This window comes from Callionymus lyra, chromosome 3, assembly GCF_982586985.1.
Source record: "Callionymus lyra chromosome 3, fCalLyr1.hap1.1, whole genome shotgun sequence".
Taxonomy (NCBI): domain Eukaryota; kingdom Metazoa; phylum Chordata; class Actinopteri; order Syngnathiformes; family Callionymidae; genus Callionymus; species Callionymus lyra.
The window spans coordinates 11126152-11144974 of record NC_141820.1 but is presented as its reverse complement, the minus strand read 5'-3'; the positions used below and the strand labels follow the sequence as shown (position 1 = coordinate 11144974).

The window sequence follows — 18823 nt, the reverse complement described above, 5'->3', positions numbered from 1 at the left end:
AAAGAAAGTGGATATTTAACAAACAGGAAGTGAGTTTGATTTGTCTTTTCATTCTTTGCTTCTTAAGTTGTCTGAATTCTCTCAGTTTTCATCCCAAATCACCAAAATTCCTTCCCTTCAATATCAGTTGTAGCCATTTTTTTGACATCAATAATCGCTGTCTCTTATCTTATCATAAACCAGTAGTTGATTTGAAGTATTATTTGATCTAGTTGCAGTTTTACTCAAAGAAAATGGATATTTAACAAACAGGAAGTGAGTTTGATTTTGTCTTTTCGGTCTTCAAGGCTCAATTTTATCTCAATGCCTGTGGTGTGACATCATCATGACGGACAAAAAAACGTCAATGAACCTCGACAAATCTGCGAAACTGTAAATAATAGTTTTCTTCAATGATGTTGTACAGTATAGTTGTTGTTCGAGTTCTTGCAGAAGTATTTACTGTAGTACTTTTAGCATTAGACGTTAAATTAGCATGTGAAGCCTATGTTGTAATCGTTCTTAATAGATCGGGTTGATACTTACTTAGTTGTACTTACTTTCTATAGTACCAGTTGTTGCAAATACTTGGGAAGTGGTTAGATCAGAACTTTCAGTAGAAGAGTAAGTAGCTGTACTCAGAAAAATAGTTTTGTGTTTCAATTTACAATATAAATATTTGTAGTAAATGATAAAAGATTATAAGACGCACAGTTATTTGATGAAGTTCTAGTAGTTAGTAGTATATATGGGAGTTGTAGTAGTTTAAAGGATATCAGATGTAAAAGGATTCAATGAAGTAGTAGTTGTTTTAAGAATTGAAATACTAGTAGTTGTATTATTTAAACAATGGACTCTTTATAGGCCACCATCACAACATGACACGTGTGTTACACACTTAGCTTAAGTGTTAACTGAAAGTGGCTTTTAATGTTCTTGGCAAACGATCCTTCGAAACACACACTTGGACGCTGAAGAAAACGACTCTTTCCAGTAACGACTGAATGTAATTGCCTTGACATTTCAAGAGTGTCGTGTGCAAACACAACACGCTCATCGTTGGAAAAGCTAACACGGCATTTCAATTAAACCATCGACTAGTTGACTTCCTGAACTAAAGATTGAGATCTTAAATGTTGACCTGAAGATAAAACAAACGATTAGGTTTTTCCGATACAGGTTTTTTCTTACTACAAAGTAAAAAAAACAACATATATATATATATATATGAATGCTTACTGTGTAATATGGTGATTTTATTTTGAACAAACTACATGTTGGTGTAGTGGTGACCAGTGGTGACAACCAGTTGATTGCTGGTTTATTTCGAGCTTGAAGCACCTTTCCGTGTAGAGAACATAGTCCAAAAAAAATGTACACAGGCTCATTATCTTCTAAATTCGCCCAAAGCTACGAAAACGAATCAGCTGTTTATCTTGTGATACTTGTATCTCGTGAAATTCATGTCTTCAGTGTTATTTTGACGCTGTAGTTCACAATACTTAAAAGGACCAGTAATATTCTCCAGTGGTGATGGTGAAGTAGTCCTGTTTAGGGACTTTGTTTTTGCCAAAATAAAGACTTGTTTTTTAAGAATTACGCAGTAAATATTCATAACTATAGTACTTCTTTATCGAAGAGCAGTTAACAGTAGTGATGGTCTGATGAAGCTTCATGAAGCAGTGTCATTATCTTCAGAGTCCACTAGATGGCGGCCTCTGCACTATTTTCCTTTGTTTTGAACAACTGTTCTAATGAAACGTCACATATTTTTGAAACTGCTGGCGCCACCTAGTGACCTCTAAACAACATGACACTGCTTCATGAAGCTTCATCAGTTCTTCAAGCTATTCTCGTTCATCGTTGAATAATTCTTCAGCGTCCGGTCTCTCAATCGATCACCTAATCATCAATTAATTTAATTATAATAAACAAGTCATATCTGTATGGGTAAACAATCAATGAATAGAGGAAGTGATAATATTTGTTCCTTCTCTGCTTTTATTATTTATTAAACATCGCTAACACCGTATAGATTCCAAAACAAAGCGCTTAAAAAATCAAAACAATACTCAATTAAATATATACTTAAAAGGTCAAGATAACACTGAGAACAACACAGGAGTCAACACTACTGGAGAATATTTATTGTATTTTTTAGCTTAAGTATCATGAACAAGGGCATCAAAATAACACTAAATGTAAATTTCATCGAGTATCTCGAGGTACTAAAATCGATACTCGTATCGTGTTCATAAATATTGCATCACATTTTCAATTTTTTTGGGTGAGTACACTGGTCACATGACAAGAGTATTTATGGTAAAAGTCAATATTGCTTAATCAAACCATAATCACTTATTATAGATTTTTTAATTTACTTATTATTGTTAAAAGAGAGGTTAACATCTTCCCAGAATTGAAACCATGCCACTCAATATTTCTTAGCTACACTCACAAACAAGTCCACATCATAAAAAGGCCTTTTTTTTTCGATGTCACAGAAAAATGACTCGAGTTTGTGCCAGGAACGAGCATCACTTGTCACAACAAACTCAATCAATAAAGGAACCAGAAAACATTGAATGTTAAATGTCAGGGCGGTGTTTGGAATCATAGAAGCGATGTTTGTTTATCAAAGTCGATTCAACTTGTCTTTTTTTCAAAACCGCCTATTGCAAGTGATATTTTTCTTTCTAACATTTATGCAGTTTTATCCTATTTTAATTTCTGCTCTTTTATTTATGTGTCTGAGTCTGATTTTATTGTGTTTGCTTTCATTAAATTTCTGTTGAATGGTAAACCTTGAGTTCACATTTTGAAATTATTACTTAACACCATATGCATCACTAAAAAAAACTTAAAAAAAAGTGTCTTCTTAATGTATCCCATCATAATCACACTGATCTCAGCCAATTTCTGTTAGATTTAAAACATATTTCTTCATACTTGATTTGAGGAATAAAGTTATTATGTCGCTGTCAACTTCCCAAAAACGTCCATCTCATCTAAATCCAAGTTGACAAGGATGTCGTTTTTTCATTCCTTTTTAGATTAAAGAGGGAAATAAAAACGTCCTTCAAAAGTATTTCCGGTACTAAATGACTTTTTATTTTTTTTTAAGGTTTATACGAACAAGGTTTAAGACCCGATAATGTCGCGATACAACAAGCGACGTGTCACATCTCCCACAAACTTTTCTGGCCCCTTCATTAACATCACGGCGCAGCAGGGGTTCGACTTAGAGCAGCAGGGAAGCCGCTCTTAAATAATATGATTCATCAGCCATGAAAACATTCCACACCACAAGGGGTTGATTTGTGAAAATATCGAAGAGACGAGATGAAACATCTAACAAGATTACAGAGTCTGCAGTGACTCACTTTTGAGATGAAAAAATAGTTCTATGAAAATTTCATGAAGATGTAATTGAATCATAATTAGATGATAGCGATTGAAAGAAAATCACATTTTCTTGTCAAACTAGGAAAGTGTATGTTTTGGTCGTCCAACCCATGACTCGAATAGCGAATAGCAGAGGCCCTCGTTTTCGAGCTAGCTCCGCTACGCTAATATACGATTGTTTTGTAGTCTATCGGCCTCACAATCCCGCGACAATATGCATCTTTCAGGCAGTAAATTAGAGAAAATAGTAAAGTTTATCTGATGAAGTTACAAATTCAAACAGTGTTTAACGGTTAAAAACGTTGAATCGCTTTAACTCTGCACCACAAACCAAAGTTTTTGGTTCAAAAGAGCTTTAATTTGGAATTCCAGAACAAAGTGCAAAAAGATAACAAAGAGCAAATATAAAGTGTCATTGTCATTGCAATATTTAAAACTAAATTAAAAAATGACAATAGTTCGGAGCTCCTTATTTAAACGTACACTACAATGGTAAAAACAACGTTAAAGAATACTTCAGTTTACACATAGTTCTCATACTGCAGTGAAAAACGAATATTCCGATATTGTAAGAACCTGCTGCATAGTGTTGTGTTCAGGGTTATTTTTCATGGCAATAAGGATGATTGATTGCTGTCGGCTGGAAACTTGTTAAAGTCTGTTCCTTCTTGATCATGTAACATTTTCCTGGTTTGCTAGCGTTGCCGTTGGAGACCAAATAGCCAATCAGAAACAAGATTTCATCGGTTTGTATGATAGTTGGGTTTTCAGCAGAAATGTAGTGCAGTGCAATAGCAAGTTGGGGGGGGGGGAAACAGAGCACCTACAAGGAAATGAGGTTGAATACTCACAGCATTTATTAAACACAAAAGAGCTTTTTTGCTTTTCCTCAAACGACTCTATTGTTTGCTGGAGAAAGAATTATAAGCAAGCTGTCGCTCTTTTTACAAGGTTAAAATCATGGTCAGTTTTAAGACTTTAACAAACAATTCTGTTCGACTCTGGACTGAACTGTTATTCAGGGGTACTAGGGTCCCATCGCAGATTCACACCGATCAGAAATAGTATCGGTTAGACACAGCTATCACGTTTTAGCAGTCAGACTGAATGGGTGGACTTGATGACAAAAAAATGGGCCCTGTGGTTCATTTTCTAACTAGAGGTCTGGTCCGATCAAAGCTGACTCTTCACCAACATTCTTTACAGGGCTGAGCACTGACATCATTCATAGACATGGAACAAAATGCAAACATTCAATAGAATAATGGGAGTAAACAAAGGGATGATGTGTCCAGCCTCCACAGAAAAACGCTTTTTGGGTCAGGTTGGAGTCGACACTCCTTTGTCTTCGGATCGAAACAGGTTTTCCAAAACCTGAGACTATCATTCCAGGTATTGTTGTTGTGAGAGCTAAAACAAACCCCACCGAAAGTTTGCATTTTTAGGTGAGAAAATACAATAATCAATATAAAGAGATAACAAAATTAGACAAACTACAAGTATTGGTTTACTCTGTTGGCGTGTTCCAAATCACGTACTTCTACACTTACATTTCAGTACACAAGTGTGTTAACACTGAGCATTGTGCGAAAATGGTGCACTCAAAAAGCCAGAAAATTGAGTGTGAATCGATGGACATTTTCAAGCCTCAACGGCCGCCATCTTAGTCACAAAGATGACGAAAAACTGAAGCTACAACTGAAACTGACGACATCTCTTCGGAGCAGGTACCGACGTAAATGTCTTGAGAAAACACTAATTTTTACCACAAAATAACACAACAACCATAATAACACAATGAAACACAACTAAATAACTTGTTTCTATTGGTGAAAATGGCTGCCAAGTGTCAGCGATAGGGTTCCAATGACTGGTTGCAATCAGTGTTAAAAAGTAGTAGAAGAAGAAGTTGTCGAGTCATTTCCTGTAAGTGTGTAGCAGCAGAGTGTGATGTGAGAAAACCACTGCCATCCTGATTCGAACAAAGGGAACTTTGTTGTGCGACTGCAGCCGCCGCATCACTTCCCCTTCTTCATTTCCTCGTTAATTCATCTGATCTCCTAATAGGCATTTTTGTAGGGCACCCATGTGCATGTTTCCCGACGATTACGGGCCACGACAAAGAATTGTCCAAATGATAATTGAACAATCTGATCTGGCTCAAATGAACCAAAAAATCCGAGGCGGAAAAATACATATTCAGAAAGACCGGGACTCACGGTCGAATGCATGTGCACTCAGACACGCGCTCTGCACTATTTTCCTGTTATCTCAGATAAGCAGGAAATCCTAATCAACCAGTTAAAGCAGAGGGCATCTTTGACTTTTATTATCCTGTTATCTGTGCTTCGCTTAAATCCCCCATTCTGCCTCTTCCTTCTTTTTTTTTCTTCCCTCTCCCTTTCTCTCAGTAAAGTTTGTAGTCTTATAAAAGGAGTCGCCAGATTGAATGTTTACTCAATTCTGTGCTTCCCCCAGACACGACTACTTCCAATGTCGATTCAAAGAAAAAGTGTCTCAAAATGTAAAGTATATCCACGTGATTGGCCTGTAAAGATACCAGTGTTTATGATAACAGAGGTTGATGTCAACAATAATACAAACAATGTCTAATAGGAATTAAAGTCATTTTGAAGGAAAGGAATTTGACATACCTGGTGGAAATAAGAATAGAAATGTGGATATATTGAGTTTTCAAGAATGAAAAATTGATATAGATACAGTTTGTTTTGGCCATGAATGGTAAAAGATTTCAAACCCATGAGTAATTTGGTTTAACACCAAATCATATAGCAAATATTTATTGTTTTCCTTGTTTTTAATTTCCATGTCGAAATAAAACTTGTGTGTCAAGAATACCATACTTTTTCTTACATTGACTAGAACTCAATATTTTAGCTCTATATACTGTATATTATAATGGATTTTAAAACCGGTAAACAACATTTATATCTATTTAAATAACATTTATATAACTCAATTATAATTGATGTAGATTATCAGGATGTGCAAGCATTGGCAAAGTTTTGACATCTTTTTTCCGACCACACCTACACTGTTGCCCTTAGTCACAAACAACTAAATACAAAAATGACTGCTATAGTGTGTCAGGTGGAACCCAAAGCACATATTTGAGTGTTTCTTAGTATCTTATTATCAGACACCATTTATGTCCATAATGATTTTCTCCTTTACATTTGCACTTTGTTATCTCTTTGCACTTTGTACTTTTTATTTGCACTTTGTTCTTGTTTTTACGAAACTATCGTCTGCTGTGAACTGAATTTTCCATAGGAGATCTCCAGAGGAATTAATAAAGTCATTCTATCCATCCATCCATCCATCCATCCATCCATCCATCCATCCATCCATCCAACAATCCATCCAACCATCCTTCCATCGAGCCTGACAGTTTCGACCGTAGTCCAGTCTACCTAAAGTACGTTAGTATAATAAGAAAACTCTAACATTTGACTAAAAGAGAAGACATTTAGAAGTATATAGATACAAATAATTGTAGACAGTATTAAGACGAACGTCGGCCCTTTAAAAGTCCATGCAATACACCAACTGGATATTTCACGTGGCACAATAAAAGCAATAGGTTATAGAGAAGAGGGTGCCATCTAGTGGCCTTTTAAAATAGCGAAACTGCCATATGACGCTTTATCAGCCCAACACTGAAATGTTTAATGTAATGTATAGTCTATTTATTTAATTGTGTCACATTCCACATGAAGCAGTTTCTCTCCAGTAGGGGGCGTACTCCGTTATAAAAGAAACTTCAAATTTAAATGGAAGAGATTTTAAAAGTATTTAAAGCAGAGATAGCCATCTTGTGGACTCTGAAAACAAAACTACCGTTGCATGAAGCTTCATCAGCAAGAAATCAGTCTCCACTATTCAATCGAAGTTGTAAAAATCCGTGTTTTGTCATTTTCGCTGAGTTCCGAAAACATTTACCTAGCAATGTCCCACCTGCTCTTTCCACTTCCATCTCCTCAAATAAAGCCCTTGGATCAATCTCTGTGTGGAGACGACAACAATTTGCTTGTGCACGGCTTGGAAGAGAAAAGCTCTGTGCGTTCAAGTGGGAAATAAGTTTCCTATCTCGGCTGCATAAAAAACTAAATAAAGCACTTGAGTTGGCCTTGAAAAAAAATTGTGAAAAAGATGAATTGTTGATAAATCCGTCGAAATTAATTTGGACCTTCCCTGACGCTCCAGGATTTAAACAAAAGAAGTGTTAAACGTGAATTCAGTCAAATGAAAACAATTCGTCCAAAGCTTTGGCTGCTTTAATTTTGTTTGGAAAATGAGCTCCTTGGATACGGTCTCCAAATGAAATCAAAGAGATAATATGGGCGGACGACGAGACGGAACGCGAAGCAGCAGCACTGATTAAGCTGCAGCACCTCGGGAGCAGAGGAAGGACAGCGAACACACTGCTTTTGAGGATCGGCTTGTTCGCCGCCTTCAGAGGCGGTGGGAAGAAAAACGAAAGCCAAAATAAACACCAAGACAAAATGATGTCCTAGAAAATGAATTAATCTAATATGGGTTTTATTTTTGGGACACGTTGGTTAAAAGAATACTGAGGAAATAAGCCAAGTGAAAACATTGAGTATCTGGCAAAAACAAAAGCCTTTTTTTAATAATTAGAAAAAAAAAAAAAAGTAATTGGCGTTTCAATGGAAATGTAAGAAAGCAAAACTGAATAAACAGGCTACATATATAAGGGGCTTTTTCCATAGAAATACACCGATCCATTTTTTATAACAGGAAACATATGTGTGAATAAAGGTCTTACACTTGCAAATATTGAAAAAAGCCAGACAATATTGATGCTCAACAGTTACATGAGGACCGGGGGCCAAATATGGCCCCCAGGATGATTTAGTCGTGATTACATTTTATTTCATGTTGGTAAACTATGTGTACTAAGATGTCATTCTTTAAGATAAGATATAACAGTAGAAATGTGTTTGATAATAGTTAAAAATTGTTTGATTATATTTGAAAATGGTTTGGTTATAGTTGATAATTGTTTGATTATAGTTAAAAATCGTTTGATTATAGTTGAAAATTGTTTGGTTATAGTTCATAATTGTTTGATTATAGTTAAAAATCGTTTGATTACAGTTGAAAATTGTTTGTTTATAGTTGAAAATATGTTTGATTACAGTTGAGAATTGTTTGATTATAGTTGAAAATTGTTTGATTACAGTTGAAAATTGTTTGATTACAGTTGAAAACTGTTTGATTATAGTTGAAAATTGTTTGCTTAAAGTTGAAAATTGTTTGATCATAGTTAGAAATAGTTTGATTCCACTTGGCAACTGACAGTACATCTGAGGTTTAAGTTAATTAATTTGATGGAAATTAATATTCCATTGTAAAGACAGTTTGGTATGTAGAAAAAGGTTCGTCCAGCGACCAAGACTTTGGCCCCTTATAAGCTTGACGTTGACACGCCTGACCTTCATCATACATTTCTATAAATTTCTCCATTGCTTGCCATTTCTTCTTCACTACTATGACCTTTTGTGCATCTTCAGAAATAATCATGGTGAATCCTACCTTGTTCTGAAGTTGGGAGGGTGAGGGTGACCGTCGTACAACGACAGGAAGTCGTACTCTTCTTCTATGGCGAACGATAGAAATATTAACTGTATTCTACTGCCTTCCTCTCCGATGATCACCCAGGTGCAGTTCGCTCCGTTGGGGTAACCGTAAGGAAATCCTGGTGATTCTATACTGCCATTTCTTCCTTTTAGTGTTCCCCCACATGTGTAGATGAAACCTGAGGAAACACAATGAGAAGAAAGAAATTTAAACACAACAGGTCTGCATCCTTGTAATCGTTTTAGGATTAAAAATAATCGCTGAAAAGCAAAAGAATGTAATGTCTGGTACAATGAGAATTATAATACGTCGTTAATAAAAGTCATCAAGGAAAAATTGTAACATTATATTTTAACTTTTGTTCTTTCCCTTCCTGTCTCTCTTTTTCTAATCCTTCGGGCTTGACCATGGTGTAAGGCTGGCACCTGACAACCTACTTCCACCATCTGAGTCCAGTCCTGTGTTCCAGGTGTCCTTTTTATTTTTGGCTTTTCATCCCTTTGTGTCTGAGTGCTTTAGTTAGTAGTTTTTTTTTGGTTCGCAAGTGTTTTGACCTTTGTGTTTCCAGCTTCCATGTTCCTGTCTGTTGTTTCCGGTTTATTCCAGTACCAGTTCCCAAGTTACTCATCTTCTGATGCTTATTCCCTTATGGAGGTTGCGGGGGGGGAGGGCTGCCTATCCTAGTTTCATTGGCTGAGAGGCAGTGGACACCCTGGACAGGATGCCAATCTGCCGCGAGGCTCACAAAGACAGACAACCCTTTACACACACACACACAAACTCATAACTTTCGACAATTTCCCCAAGTTCTCAATCAACATCTGTATGTGTCCAGAGTGAACCCACGATAAAGCGGGTGCATCGTAACCTTTTGAGATATTGGACTCCACTTATTATGAACTGTGGACTCTGGTTATTGTAGATATTGGACGTGGGTATAGTATATAATGGACTCTGGTATTGCACATACTCTAGTTATTTTACTTATTAGACTCTGGTTATTGTAGGTATTGGACTCTGGTCATTGAAGATATTTGACTCTGGTCATTGAAGATATTTGACTCTGGTCATTGAAGATGTTGGACTCTGGTTATTGTACATATTGGACTCTGGTCATTGAAGATATTGGACTCTGGTTATTGTATATATTGGACTCTGGTCATTGAAGATGTTGGACTCTGGTTATTATAGATATTGGACTCTAGTCATTGAAGATATTTGACTCTGGTCATTGAAGATATTGGATTCTGGTCATTGAAGATGTTGGACTCTGGTTATTATAGATATTGGACTCTGGTCATTGAAGATATTGGACTCTGGTCATTGTACATATTGGACTCTGGTCATTGTACATATTGGACTCTGGTTATTGAAGATATTAGACTCTGTTCATTAAAGATATTTGACTCTGGTCATTAAAGATATTGGACTCTGGTCATTGTACATATTGGACTCTGATCATGAAAGATATTGGACTCTGGTTATTGTACATATTGGACTCTGGTTATTGAAGATATTGGACTCTGGTTATTGAAGATATTGGACTCTGGCCATTGTACATATTGGACTCTGGTTATTGAAGATATTGGACTCTGGTTATTGTAGATTTTGGACTCTGGTCATTGTACATATTTGACTCTGGTTATTGAAGATATTGGACTCTGGCCATTGTACATATTGGACTCTGGTTATTGAACATATTGGACTCTTGCTTTTGCATTCATATGCCGTACAACACATATAGTAACACAGCTGACCCTATACAGCAGCAGCTGCTCACTGCTCACTCCAGGCAGTGGTCTGCTCTTGGGAAGGCATCCTTAGAGCTTCCAGCCGTGATCAGCATGAGGTCCTCTAACCTTGACGCCCCCTCAATTACAACAAACCGCCGATAAACTCACTGCCTACCTGAGCCAAGGAACAGAATCGATAAGTGGCCAGAACATTGTCCTCGGTTCTTGTTTGCCATGTCGAGATCAAACGCTGCTTCCTTCTTTTGTGTTTGCGAATCAATTAGTGACGTGTCTGACCAAAAGAAAGAGACGAGGTCAGCCCGAACTGAATCTTTTGATCGTGGCTCGGTAAGTAGTTGCCCACGTTTTTCCGCTCTTCCTCCTGTAAAGAGCCGAACATCGAGACTCATTATGTTCACAAGAATTAACGAAATAAGAAACCGATGCAAATGAAGAATCTTTGCGCAGCATCAAACGAGGATAATGATTCCTTTGGGGGGAGAGGAAATAAATACCAATAGTTCTTAACAAGAGTCTTCATTATGGCTCTATGTTTACGATGGAAGCTTATTAAGGGGGGGGTTGAGGGCGGAAAAGCCAGAAGGGAGCTCAGAAGTGAATCTACAAGCAACTCGGTGCATTTTATTTCTCTCCAGGATGGTAACCTGACATCATGTCACTGCTATTGTTGCTGACTCCCGGTGAAATAAAGTGCTGCATTTCAAAACAGCAAATGAATAACCTCAAATGAATATTTTTTCTCTGCTACCTGAGAGAGCAGTATTTATGAGTCGGTGTTGAGAGGAATTATTTAAGAATCGGTTGGACAAACAGAAGGTGTTTTTCAGTATCAGTGTTGCTAATACATACACAAGTCCAAAGGTGTGACGGATAGCCTAATGCTGGCCCTACCCCTCCGCCCCCTGGTGGTCAACTAAACTCATAATCTAATATTTTTGTCAAAAATCTATTTAAATTGCAAAGAAAAATAAGACGGAACCAGACTACCATGGTCCTAATGAATAGCAATCAAAGGTTTAAAACTAATGTTGATTAAAAATGGACGTAATTTGGTTTGGTTTTAACTCTTATGTTCTCCGGGTCAAGGTGACCCCATGGCCCGAACACAACTGTGTTTGTGGTATCCCTTGTGTTGCCTCCGAAACACTTGTTTTCGGGTCGCCGGGTCTCCTTGACCCAGAGAAAACATAAGGCTTAAAACACCACATTAATACATTTTTTCGTTTTTTTCACCTGATAATGGCAGATGAAGTAGTTGCAATAGGGAGTATCAAACTAAATCACAATGTGTATATATACTGTACATACATACTATATATTGTGATTTAGTTTGATAAACAAAAATAAAAATGAAGATCAATTAAGAATATCAAAATCAGACCTACTTTCTATACACATATGTATATATATATATATATATATATATATATATATATATTCACACCTGAATGCTTAATTTAACTAGCATATAAAGTACTATCTGACTGGTTTAGTGTGTACTTTGATATAATGGGGAAACTTAACAGCACGTCTGTCTTCACGGTTGACGAGGAATCATCAATTCTAACATCAAATGATATGCAATTTTAACCGTGCCGTCAATTTGATGCAGGAAAATAATGGTAAGCATCGCTATCGGCTCAATAAAAGCCATAACCTGCATCACTAATTTTAAACGTTGCTTTTCTCCCAATTGCCTTTTTTACTGGATAATGAATCACGAGTGCGGCTAAGTTTGTCGCTGTGCTTATTACCAGACCTCAACGGTGCACCTGTGGATGATAGAAGCTGAAATCTTCAAGGTTTTAAACATTCTTACTCTTAATGATATTCTTTGGGTGACAATCAAATTATGAGACAAACAATAAAAACCCAGTGGTGTCAATACATTTTTGTTTTCAATCAATTTTCCATTTATATGTTGTTGTTTTTTAACTTTGTGGGTTTCAAGGGAGTCAGGGTTGTGACTTAGTTTAAAAAGGAAATCTTGGGTAGAGTAGGAATCATTAGTTACAATAAACATGTAGATCATTTTATGCATATTTATGACTATACATAATTTAATGTATACCTTTTAGTAGTTATGTTAAACCTCCCTCCAACAATATGTACTTTGTGAAACTAAAAAAGAATATTCTTTGTTTTTCTCATTCATCTTACCATGTAATAAAGTCAATCTATCTATCTATTTATTAAAAAAAATCTATTTTTTTGTGAAATTTTCCTTTTTTTATTCTTAAATTTTGTCATTCTTGCACTTTGTTCTTTTTATTCGACTTTGTTCTCGTTCGACTTGTTTTTATGGATCTATCCATCCGTCTATCTATTTCTCCATCTATCCATCAACCTATCTTTATGTATTTATACTTGCACTTTGTGATCCCTCGCTCTATGTTCTTTGTTTGCACTTTGTTCTTGGTCTTGTTTTGATGAAACTTGCTGTACCTTCTGCTGAAAAATGGAAAACCCGAAGGAGATCTCCAGAGAGATTAATGAAGTCAACATATCTATTTATTTAATTGTTTTTAATTATTCTAGTGCCGTCTTTTGCCGTCTTCTCAAAATATATATTTTTTGTGTTTGCCCTGTATTGGCTTGTATTTTTGGGACATTTTACATTGTTCAATTTAGATTTTTTTTTGGACTTTGATTATTGGTTTTCATTCCATTTCTAAAAGGACCTTGGTTTATAAATAATAACTCAGCTCACTGCCATTTTAAGAATAGTACAAATGATTAATTTTAAACAAAAAAAATGGTTAATCTTGGATTAGTTGTGTATTTATTGTTATTTTAAATCCATTATTTACATTTTTTTTTAAATATATTTATACATGAATTAATTATCAACACAATGGATAAATTGCTCGGGTGTGTCGGCTCTAATCCATCACCCTCAAGAGCCCGAGCGTACATCAGCAATCATCGTTCCACCGGCCATTGCATGTGCATGAGCCTCCTCATTGACCGTGGCAGCTGGGGCTGCAGGGATGGCAGGCCCGGGTCCCTCTGGACGACTCTCTCCCACCAATTATCCCAGACACAATCTCCACCAAAAACTGTCCACATGTATATGTGCAAGCAGGCGTGTGTGTGCGCCCCATGTTCAGACCCTCATTTAAGCAGACGTACACAATTCCATCAGGCCGATAAGACATAATGACCAGCAGCAGTGTGAACCGCAATTAGGCCCAAGTGTCCATGTCGCTTCACAAGCAGTCAGGAGCCAAATGAGCAGGAACCGGGAACGACAGACACAATACTGCCAGAGGATTGTATGCCGCTAGTATGAAGAGGAAAAAAGTGTCTTTTCATCTAAGGTTGATTGTCGACAACTCTTTTGAAATCATCAGGTGTGTCTTGGATAAAAGTCATATTTCACCTGATACAACCTGTTGTACCTGTGCCGGCGTTTCCAGTTGTATCCGATATATTTTCGGCACCAATTGAAAGTGTTCACTTTTGAAACGAGCTTCTTAAGTGGAGGTTTGGTGAATAAACATTGAGATTGTCAGCGGTGTACCACAGTCCGACTACACGTAAATGCTACTTCGAATGTGAAAATAACAGTCTTGGAAAGTCTCAGAAAGCTCCATATTCTTCACCAATGTATTTTTCAACGACTCATATTTGCTCAAAAAGTGTTGGCGAAGTGCACTTAATTGAAGCAATCACGGCTTTTTGGAGATCGTAAATGGCTGCACAGTTTGACTGAGAACAAAACATGTATATGTAAGGCTTACAATTTAATTAAAAAACAACATTTACAGTGATGTTTAGGTGATTAATTTCTCTTTGTTCTTGTTCTTATTTTATTTTGATTTATCTTTTATGAAATATTGCTGTATTTGCTGTGGCTAATTGGAAAGAAACAATTTCTCGATTTATGAGGGATCATTAAATTTCTACCTTACCTTACCTTAATTTTTGTTCTATGTTCAAAAAACCCAGCTTGAAAGAATAAATTATCAGCAGAAAGACGGATGATTTTCTTTGTATATATTGTAAATAAGTGGTCTTTTCACAATTTTTCTCACTAGAAAATATAATTAAAAACTCAAAAAGGTTGAGAAATACAGCCTTAGACCCCATTTTAAAGTTAAAAAGATAAGCATTTATTCTTCCCAAACTGCATCATCATTCAAACCAATTCTATTAAAAAAATAAAGTAAACATAAAATATCAGGAACAATAATGCATTATTACGTTAAAATTAAAACAATAAAATGATAATAAAATCTGTAATAATAATCTTTTTTTTATGGGACAGCAATTAAAAACTTTTTTTTGCCACCATTCTACTAGACTTTTATTCATCACTGGTGGCTACGAAAATGAATCTCTGCCCAAAAATGAGAGGAAATAAAAATATTTATACTCAAGAGAAGCACCGACAGTAGGGAAAGAACTCAGCGAAAACAGGATGTTGTGATGGCGTTAAACCGGATACAGTATTTCCGACGCAGAAATTATTTATTCACGTAGCATTTTTGATTTTACTCACATTAATAAATCAACACTGTAAACTGAGATGAAAAAATAGTCCCTTCACTTTCGCTGCATTGCTTAAAACCCACGAAAGAGTGTAGGATATATTGCAATAAAATAAAATAAAAATACTCAACGGTATTCAATTCTATGAACCAACTTGCACACAGAAAACATCCAAGCTTTCTAAATCATGATTCAATAATTTTTAATTAATAATTATCATTCTATGATTGACAGCTGTTATTAACACACTGTTGCTTTCTTAGTAACATTCCTTAAAACTTTCTCATGAATCAGGCAGAAAACAAGATCAACTAAATAGCTTATCTTTTAGCAGTTAAGCAGTAATTCTGTACATCGGTTTTCAGTAGATATTACTAGCGATGGTCTGATGAAGCTTCATGAAACAGTGTCATTATTTTCAGAGTCCACTAGATGGAGGTTTCTGCACTATTTTCCTTTGTTTTAAACAACTGTTCTAATGAAACATCACATAATTTTCAAACCAATGGCGCCACCTATTGACCTCTGAACAACATGACACTGTTTCATGAAGCTTCATCAGCGCATCACTAGTAATCGCCTGCTTTTTGACTCCAGCCAAAAATGTTCATTTCCATGCATCACTAATTGAAACAAGTTCAATTGTTGGTCATTTATTTTCCCCAAAAAGTGTCCGTTATTCACTTTCATTAATAACAAAGTTACAAGTCAAAACTAAATTAAATATGTGTTTCCGACTGAACTTCAATCCAAAACTTTATTAAAAGGGGAAAACGGTGAAGACATTCGGCAGGTGAACTAATGAAGGGGATACAGACAAAGACGGAATGCTGTATAAACAGAGAGAAAAAGGACATATTTCCTCTCATTCATCACAGCAGCGAGAAAGAAAGGATGATTTAAAACTCATCACTCAGAGGCGGAGAAAAGGGGGTGAGTGTGAGCGGGTGAGAAGGCGGCGGTGTGGATGAGACGAGGGTTACAGAGAGTTCTAATTATGCTGACTACCAGACTGCATCTGACAGCCGTTCCTTTGACACACACACACACACACACACACACACACACACACTCGCAGCAACACACCGATTCAACTCATTGTCATGATGACACATTTTTGTGTCACACAGCATTCTGATTTTATCCACACACAGGCATTTATCCCCATTCAAGTTTAGGTCATTGCCCGGATGTGATTGTTGTTTGTTTTTTTTTGTTTGTTTTGTTTTTCGACTTCATTAGATTAAAGTGTCCGTGAAATATCTGCACGAGTCATCGGAATAATCGAATGTCGTGAGGTGATGTCGCCAGTTTCTGAAGGATAATTACTTCGAGCGCATTCGTCAATAAGTCACTGAATCGGAAAACTAGTTTCTATTGAAAGTCGATTTTTTGTTTGGTGGTAAAAAAAATATATAATCTCAAACAGAGATCATAACAAAAAATTGAAAATCTGAGTCCCTGGAATTAAATGTTGAAACGTTATCTCGTTTCTCTTAAGTTCATGCTGTACAGGTGTCCCCAAATTGCACACTTCTTCACTTATACTTTACTTTATATATATTTTGAGTACACAAAACCCACAAGTCACGTGGATGATGCTACGTCTAGAGCACAAAACAACACAACAACAGTGATAACACAATGAAACACAACTAAATAACTTGTTTCAATTGGTCAAAAGTACTGTCAAGTGTCGGTGATAGTGTTTCAACGACTGGTTGGAATCCGCATTAAAAGGTAGTAAAAGAAGAAGTTGTCGAGTCATTTCCTATAAGTGTGTAGAAGCAGTGTTAAATTAAGACAGTACTGCACTGTTGAAATTTGCGCACTGCACAAGTAAGTGTCCTTACTTACAGTGTACTGTCTCGATTATAGACACAGCACAGCTCTGACGCTAAACTCGCTTAAAATTGCAAGATCAGACTTTATTTTCAAGGGTTATTGAATCTAGTATCTGAAAACTGGTGAACTAGAGTCCAATAGTTCAGAATGAAGCCATTTCAAAGATCATGTGGTTTCCCATATTACTTTCTATAATACTTAACCTTAGCTTAACAGGAAGCAAGAGTCTGATTTTGATTCTTTAAGGCTCAAAATATTTTAATTTTCTGTTTGTTTGTCCTCCTTCATCAAGCAAAGTTTCCAGTTTTAGTCTGATTTTTGACATCAATAATCTCTGTTACTTATCCTATCTTAAACACCGTCATTGTATTTTTTAAAAACTGTCCGGCGGGAAACATAAACCAACATGGTGGGCCGGATTTGGCACTCATCTAATAGATTTTAATTTAGAATAAAAATCTAAAATCTGTATATATATATATATATATATATATATATATATATATATATATACAGATTTTAGATTTTTATCTGGGGACGAGAGGATACATATATATATATATATATATATATATATGTCCCTGATATATATATATATATATATATATATATATATATATGGTTTATGTCTGTATATATATATATATATATATATATATATATATATATATATATGTATCCTCTCGTCCCCAGTCACTACCTGTCCCTGATCTCGCGGGAGATCATTTATATCATTTATAGATCATATATATAGATCATATATATAGATCATATATGTAGATCATATATATATAGATCATATATATATATATATATATATATATATATATAATAAATTATATAAATGATCTCCCGCGAGATCAGGGACAGGTAGTGACTGGGGACGAGAGGATACATTTGACTCCATGTTTGGACACATTTTGGTTTCAAAACGAATTAGAGCAGTTACGACTTTGTCAAGACTCATGTGGTCTGTAAATTCTGAAACACCAGAGTCAAGTACTGGATAATACTACAAATATATCCTTGTTACTACAGTATTACAGTATATCATATCGTTGACCCTGTATCGTCAGATTTTTGTCATTTAAAGGCTTGTATACATTGTATATCATGTCTGTGTATACATACATAATGTCTATGACCACTTTCAACATCAACAACCTACTTAATATTCTGGATATACTTGCGTAGAAATGTTCGTCTAAAAAGTTCCATTATCAAAAGTTGAATCCGTCATGTCGGGTAAAACCTGTCATCAAAATTTTAAATTCCCGTCATGAAATATGAACGGGCGCTTTTCTAGGTCAGTCGTGGTCAACATTGTAAATGTTTCCAAAACCCTCTCAGATAACAGTGTTGAATAATGAACCAGTGGTACACTTGTGGTCTTGTTGGAATCTCAGAGAAGCCATTAATTTCAGCAGATTAATTTTAGATGCAACTTTGGATCCAGATGTATTTCACTCACGCTGAGCAGCCTTCAGTCAGCTCGGGTTGTTTAATTTGTAAGTAAGTAAGTAATATATATTTATATAGCGCTTTTCGAGACCAGGGTCACAAAGCGCTTTAACAATCAAAACAATACTCAAAACAGTACATACTTCAAAGATCAAGACAACACCGAGAACAACACAGGAGTTCGAGAAATTCAAGGAAAAGCCTGCACAAATAGAAACGTCTTAAGATGTTTCTTAAAGGAGTCGGTAGACTCCATCAAG

At 35.9% G+C, this 18823-nt stretch overlaps 1 protein-coding gene across 2 annotated transcripts in view; it reads right to left on the bottom strand.

Moving 5' to 3' along the window:
• Positions 1–18823, bottom strand: part of csmd3b (CUB and Sushi multiple domains 3b) — a 463847-nt gene that overhangs the window by 347994 nt on the left and 97030 nt on the right. For both annotated transcript variants that reach the window (XM_087786440.1, XM_087786441.1), the window contains exon 2: positions 8965–9187. In XM_087786440.1, the coding sequence (XP_087642566.1) occupies positions 8965–9187 (223 nt within the window). The remainder of the gene's footprint in view (positions 1–8964; positions 9188–18823) is intronic.